Source organism: Colossoma macropomum, unplaced genomic scaffold (genome assembly GCF_904425465.1).
Source record: "Colossoma macropomum unplaced genomic scaffold, Colossoma_macropomum, whole genome shotgun sequence".
Taxonomy (NCBI): Eukaryota; Metazoa; Chordata; class Actinopteri; order Characiformes; family Serrasalmidae; genus Colossoma; species Colossoma macropomum.
In genome coordinates, this window is record NW_023494806.1 from 24,337,706 (window position 1) to 24,345,004 (window position 7,299).

The 7,299-nt window shown below is 36.6% G+C and overlaps 1 protein-coding gene across 1 annotated transcript; it reads left to right on the plus strand.

Moving 5' to 3' along the window:
* Positions 1 to 308: 308 nt before the first annotated feature.
* Positions 309 to 2,813, plus strand: LOC118827410 (platelet basic protein). Its single transcript, XM_036598763.1, has 3 exons — positions 309 to 413; positions 1,082 to 1,202; positions 1,885 to 2,813. The coding sequence occupies exons 1-3, from the start codon at positions 353 to 355 to the stop codon at positions 1,973 to 1,975; spliced, it is 273 nt and encodes a 90-aa protein (XP_036454656.1). The 5' UTR covers positions 309 to 352; the 3' UTR covers positions 1,976 to 2,813.
* Positions 2,814 to 7,299: the final 4,486 nt, after the last annotated feature.

Here is a 7,299-nt window from a genome sequence, read left to right on the forward strand (position 1 = left end):
GCCACTACGGTTCTTGTTTGTCTTTTTTTGTTCCAACTTATTACAAAATAAAACAAAAAATAATTATTGTAACATATCTTATTTAGACCATCCTATGAGTTTTTCAAAAGTTTGTGTGTTGTCATCCTAGTGAGAGTGTGACGGAATTCCAAACGTACTCATCATCACTATCCATTTCATTATGTCACCATTGCATCAGCAGTCATATTTTTCCATTAGCCTCGAGACACTGGAAAATCCCCCTGTGTGGGCATCCCCAAAAGAGCTCTATAAATTCATTCCTTTGGTTTCTGTTTCAGCCAGTCCATCACATCCTTTGCTAGAGAGCAGACAAGCAGCTGAAGACTCAACCATGAGCCGACCCATCCTCCTTCTGCTCCTCGTATCTCTGGTGTGTGCAACAGTTTGCACAGGTATGTGGGGATTGTTTATTAGCTTTGACTGAGGCAGACCAAGTGTAGGGGCTGACAGCTCTGACAGATGCTTACATAGTAAATCATATTTTGCTGATGTATTGTACCAGTTCAGTTTTAGCTAATGAGCTTTGTATCATTTGGCATGTAGCCACCGTTCAAAGTTCAATCCATTTGTTATTCACCCGTTCCAGTTTAACTTAATATAATGAAATTGTGCTTATAATTAATAAGACACTGGAAATGGATAAAAAACTTTTCTAATGGACATTCTGGAACGAAACAATGGCAAAAATGTTATTGGCGTGATTCCATAGAAGAACCACTTTTGCTTCCCTGAGGAATCTTTCATTTGTACCCTTTTTAAAAATGAGATGTGCAAGCATGAAGAACCTTTTTAAAGTTTAAAGGACTTCTACATAATGTAAAGGTTCTCTATACCCTTAAAAAATTCCTAAAAGGTTCTTTGGACGTGTAGATCTAGAAAACCTTTTTCAGGGAACCGAAAGTGGTTCTTCAATCCTATTTTTTGGTACCTATATTTTTAAAAGTCTATGGTGGACACAAATGCAGAATAATGTCCGATGGCAAATCTGTCTTTTTATTATTTCGATATGTTTTTTGATGTTTTTGTCTGTTGAATAATGAAATCTCTCTCTATGATGCAGCATTCCGACTGGACGGTCGACAGCGTTGCCTCTGTACGACTGCCCATAAAGTCAATCCCCGGAACATCAAGGACTGGAAAGTTCATCGTCCCAGTGCATACTGTCGCAACACTGAGATTGTGTAAGTCCGTCCAAATATAAATCCAGGACCATTTCATGCTACATGTGGTACCACAAGTGAATATGTTAAAAAGACATCACTGATGACTTCAGTCATGCACATGATTTGTATACACTTTATCTAGTTTCTCCTTTATATAGTTATTTAATTAATGATAAAAGTAAAAAGAACAAGAAGACATATTACTCACAGGGCATTTTTCAGAGAGATAGCAATTGGTAGAAATTGGTTTACAGACTGATGATAAAGTTCAGTTATAACAATAAAACTAAATGAAATACATTCAGAGTATTACTGAAAATAAAATGAAACATCACATAGATAAAATTAAAATTATATTTTAATTTGATATATTTTGAGCACAGCTAAGAAAATGTATCTTTTTCATGAAATTACCTAGAAATAACATATAAAGAGAAAAACAGCGGACATAAAATTGAACCTTGCAGGACACCACAAGAAATGTATACAATTTTATTGTGCTTACATTTTTAAGTTTTTTTCTGACCATAATGAATGAAATGTTGATACTTTTTAGTAACTGCAAAGAAAATAATATGGTTGATGTAGGTAGGGGGCCCCCCAAGTAAGATGTCACTTAAGGCCACCAAGAGCTTTGTGCACCGCATTACTGCTGTGGTTCAGATTAAACTGAAAATCTGCATTTGTTGTATGTTTTCAGGGTGACGCTGAGAAACCAGAAGAAAGTCTGCTTACATCGAAACACAAAAATATGGCAACTCATAATGCAAAAAGAGCTGGGGTCAGTGTAAACGCTAATACTGTCAGAAACGAGCCTCTGATCCATAAAGCCCAGGAGTCACATTAAACTAAGAGCCTTATGAAATCATAGGGGATGGAGGGTTTTTACAGTATACAAGAGCATTTCCTGCATTTCGCATTATAACCTTTTAATCATGATACTCTTGAAGTGTATGTGACAGTGTGTGTGTGTGTGTGTGTGTGTGTGTGTGTGTGTATGTGTGTGTGCGCGAGTGGGCTGAATGTGTTTGTGACTGAAGATGGTAGCAGAATATTGGCCGCAGACCAAAACCTCAAACTTCATGGCAGCCACCCAGAGCTCTGAGGTCAGTAGCCAGGGCAAGCTGACCGGACAGCTATTCCTTCTGTTATGAGTGTGTGTGCTAAAAGCAGAGGTTTTATACGCAGCTAATATAAATTGTGATAAACTGTAATCAGGTACGACTGGGGAGTTTGTCCGTGTTAAGATTAGGGTAGAGATACAATGAAGAATTCAAATGAACCCCTGAAAGCTATGTACACATGACAAATGATTCTCTGATTGTCAATGTTATGATTTTAAATCTTATGTGATTAATTTCATTTTTGTGTTGGTATGTATTTGTGTCTTTATTGAATACTGATATTGAGGTGTTTGTTGAGTTTGTTAAGTGTCATCATTTTATTAAGGAATATTCACAATGTGTTTTTTTATAAAAACAGTTCTGTTGCTTTAAATAATATGTTGGTTTATTTTTTTGGCAATAAATATTGAAGTACGCACAGTATAACACCAGTATAACAACAAGGGCAACTGGGATTTTAAAAATGTAAAAACGTGTTAAAAAAAAAATAAAGCAAAAAAATGCAGGGTTTATTTCCTGACAGCGACTATATGTGTGAGCACAGTATTGACAAGGTGACGCTTCTTAATATAAATACACATAAGTGGTGAACTGTGAGTGTTAGAGTTAGGCCTTAATTTCAGGCCATAAACGTGAAACCTCTGTCAAAAACACCTCTACGAGAATGCTCATTTATGCTAGTACTCTTATGGTATTTTAGTAGTACATTAGCACTAAGCCAACAGCGATTCACATGAACATTTTTTGGCTGTTCTTAATTAAACTTGGAAATTTTATAATAACCTGTAATTCACCTTGTAGCAGATTCTCAATGACTCCTTCAGAGCCCTGACACTGCCGCTGCTGTTTTCCCTCTGACTGAAAGTGGTCAGGCTATCACTTATGTTCCTAGTCACTGACAAATCTAGGACCTCCAAAAGGCCTAGAGTGTATTTTTTTTCCTGACAAAATCGGTCCCACCCATTGTAAATCAAAACATGACTGAACCTAGAAGGCCTTAAAGGTTCATCACTCATAATGCACTTTAACTAAGTGTTTGGTTTATTCTTTCTTTTTTAAGCACATTTAATATCATTTAATATTTGCAGTATTTGATTGGTGTCAAGTATAACTTTGTTAAAAAATGCTTGAGAAAACAGGGTGTTGTAAGTGTTATTCATAAGCTACCGTAAGTCTGTAAGTCTGACAACACTTTAGTATATAATTATCACAACAGCACATGTCCCCCATGGGACTGAGACCAGCATAATAAGTGGACACACACACACACACACACACACACACACACACACACACACACACATACTAGTCACAGAATGCACAGTACTGTACCAAAACTGACGGCATCAGATAAACAGCTTAAAGCTTTTATCAGTATCAATGGTACTTAAGGCATCATCTTTCATGAGAGGGGGATTTTGCTTCAGATCTGAAAAAAATCCACAGGTGTTTTTGTCCATCCTTCCACTGTGAGAAGATGCTATGGGTCTGGAAAGTTGTGTAGCTGTCTAGAAGCTGTTACTGAAAAAAGAAACTAGACAAAAATGTAGAAAATCTTTAAATCAAACAAAGAAGCTACTTGTGATCTGAGAACAATGACTTAATCACCCTAGAGTCCAGACCTCAACATCACTGAATGTGTTTGGGATTACTTGGACCATAAGAAGCAGAAAATGCAACCAACTTCTAAAACTGAACTTTAGAGGTATGAAAAAAATATTCCTGCAGACTTCTTTGAAAAACTGAAAGTGTCCCAAAATTAATTGTAATAAAGACAAAGCTGTAATAAAGGCAAAGGGCAGACACATTAAATACTGAACACCTTTATATCATATTTTGTTACTGAGGCCACATATTGACTGGAAATGAAACGAATGATGGACTGCATGGCACTGTAGGTATTGGATAGTAACTGTAAATACTGAGCTTCCATCCATCTGGAAATGGTTAGGCTAACACACACACAATCACAATGTACTGTCATTTATTAGTATTTAATCCAATGCATTTATTCATAAATGCTTACTGCCCTGATAAATAGCTTTACAATTCATTTTCAGCGATTTTTGTGACTTTCACACAGTGCTGTAAAGATCATTAGAAAATGCATTACTAGTATGCACACACACACACACAAACACACACACACACACACACACACACAACACACACATACACACACTCACTGCTAGTCAATTCAATGCATAATTTTCAAAGAATAAAAAAAAATTCTTTACAAACATGCATAAGGCCACCTACTCACAGCATCATCAGATTCAATGAATTTTTTTTAGACTGTTAGGAAACTTCCCATTCCCACATTTCCTTCCTCCTCTTTCCTGCTTTTCCTGTTCCAATAATCAGGAAACAAACAGCATTGTTATATTGCTATGACACTTCTTGTAACCACACAGTTAACACACCACCAGCTTTTTGCATATACATTATTAGATTTTCTGCTTTGTAGATTTAGATGACTACATGTACTTACATATTGAACATCACTGAATCCCGTTCAGAGAATAGCGTGACATGCACAAGGGCGGTGTGAAGTCAGACTGGACTTTGTCCCTTCAAAGAAAGTTATTTAGCTCAGTGCTTTTGCATTTGGGTGACTGATCCATTTGTGCATGACCTTCAGTTTCCTTTGCTCTTGTACAAGAGAATAATTGTGTCATTGTTGTGCAGAACAGGAGACACAGAGCTATCCCGAGGCACTTCCCCAGTGTTTAGCATGAGTGTTTACTGATTTGAATAGAAGTCTATTTAAACCTGAGAGATTTATGACCTTTCAGATTTTCATGAACTTTCAAGACCAAAACAGTTTAGTCATAAACATATTAATTTGAGAGAACCAGTGAATAATAATTTAAAGTACGTTACACCCCCCACTGGCAGAACTAATCTATTACAGCAAGCTTTGTATTTCTAGTAATCTTTTGTAATGTTCTATGACTGTGAATAATTACTATTTGTTGTAATACTGAAGAAAATACCATTACATAATTACTGAAAAAGTTCATTTAATATGCGTTATGAATTGGAGTGATGTTTGTGGTCCAGAACTAATACTCCAACATCTGTACCTGACCCCACTAATGCTCTTGTGGCTGAATACATTCAATTCCTTTGGACATATAGTGTTCTGCCTAATGTCAGAAAGTCTGGTGTGTTTTGTCACTTAATGTAGAAGATCCACCTATTCAGCCCACAGACAGTCTAATATTTATAGTTCATTCGTATACCAATAACTCCGCTCATTTGTATGTATGTACTTCTGTCCAGTGGTTTTATCCATCCACACTTTTACAAGCATTGAGCCATTTGGAGCAAGATATAATCACTGAACTAAAAAAAGTATAAAAAGAAAGGAAAAGTAAAAAAAGTTTACTTTGAAGCATTTAGATTCTAAGAAATGAGAGATCCTTGTGTGTTTTTCAACACATATCAGTTTATTTCACACGTCTGTTTTTTTCTGTTGCATTGTTTTCAAAATTGCCTGTTCATATGATACAATAGCATCCAGTATAACATACAATATATTACACTATTGAATAAGATTATGAGTCTTTTTAATACTGTAGCTTTCACCACAAATAAAAGACACACAGCTTTCACATAAGTCGTGGTGCTTTATTCTCCAGCTGTTGTTGGCAACATCCATGCCGTACATAAGCAGTTTTCACTTTACTAACAGCTCGTTCACTATCCAACTAATGTCTCTCTCTCTCTCTCTCTCTCTCTCTCTCTCTGCACACACACATGTCCTTATGTCTTCAGCAGTCCTAGCCCCAACATCCACAATAAAAGTCCTTAGCAAAATAACCCAGTGAATAAAAGCTGAAGAACACATAAATTAAATTGTCAAAAAAAAAATTATATATGTACACACACACACGTTGCTGTTGTCGGAATCTCCATTTTTGCCGTTTTTTGGGTTTTTATAATAATTTCATAATTTGAAAATGCCATAAAATCATTATGGACGATGTTCATGATGAATTGACCAAAGGAAATAGTCAAAATTACTCAGAAAAAACTCTTCCACTGACTTACATTAAAAGCAAAATAAGTTCATGTAGGCTGGTACATTACCCTCTCTGAGCCCTTAGCGTTGCCTCTGGCGAAGATCACTGATGTGTACTCTTATTATATATTCCCCTGATACAAACTAGGACTAATCAGAGCGGATGGGTTTGCAGTTGTTGGAAAAACATCGCAGAACTTTGAGGAGGATCTCAGGGTTTAGAGCATCTTTTAGCACAGGCATTTAGCCACAGGACGGTAGTCTCACTCATGCTTACCCACCTGCTCATGCTCAAACACAACCACAGTGGGCCATTCACTATGTTGGTTAGAGGTTATTTTCATGAAGTTGGATTACCGGATTACATATTTCTAACATGGCATATCAAACTAATATCAGCAGAACTATTACCATAAAAAATGTTTTCCTGACCACCACTGTTGTGAGGATTCAAGAGACTATAGCCTTCATGTCAGCTTAAACAAGTCTGGACAATCTGCACTCACTTCTGTCATCAGCCAGGCATTTCTGCCAACACACTATTTAGTTTTACTACATAAACTTTTGAGATGGTTGTGTGTGAAAATCCCAAGAGATCTCTAAAAACACTCAACAATGTCATGGTCAAAGTCACTTGGATCTAGGCCTGTGCTACTAACAGAATCCTCTTTTATGGGTAACCGTATTTTTTTCCTTTGCTTTACCATTTTGTCCTCTAATTTTCCAACGGTCCCTTACACCGAAATGGATGTTGGAGAAAATACAGTGCTACCATGTGAGTTTAGTCTTAATCTTTGTCAAATACATGGTTTGTGGCCACTTAGTTCATGTGTTTTTACTGTCACTGGGCACAGGCCTACTTAATGACATGTTTTCCTCATGCTGATGTTGTTAACATTTATGAATTGTGTTGCTGCCACATGATTGGCTGATTGGATAACTGCATGACTCAGCGTGTGTACAG

Bases quoted from the DNA above. Each gene is read 5' to 3' on its own strand.
- LOC118827410 (XM_036598763.1), top strand. From the start codon at position 353: ATGAGCCGACCCATCCTCCTTCTGCTCCTCGTATCTCTGGTGTGTGCA. The intron at 414-1,081 runs GTATGTGGGGAT...TCTATGATGCAG, and splicing joins GTGTGCAACAGTTTGCACAG to CATTCCGACTGGACGGTCGA. The intron at 1,203-1,884 runs GTAAGTCCGTCC...GTATGTTTTCAG, and splicing joins TGTCGCAACACTGAGATTGT to GGTGACGCTGAGAAACCAGA.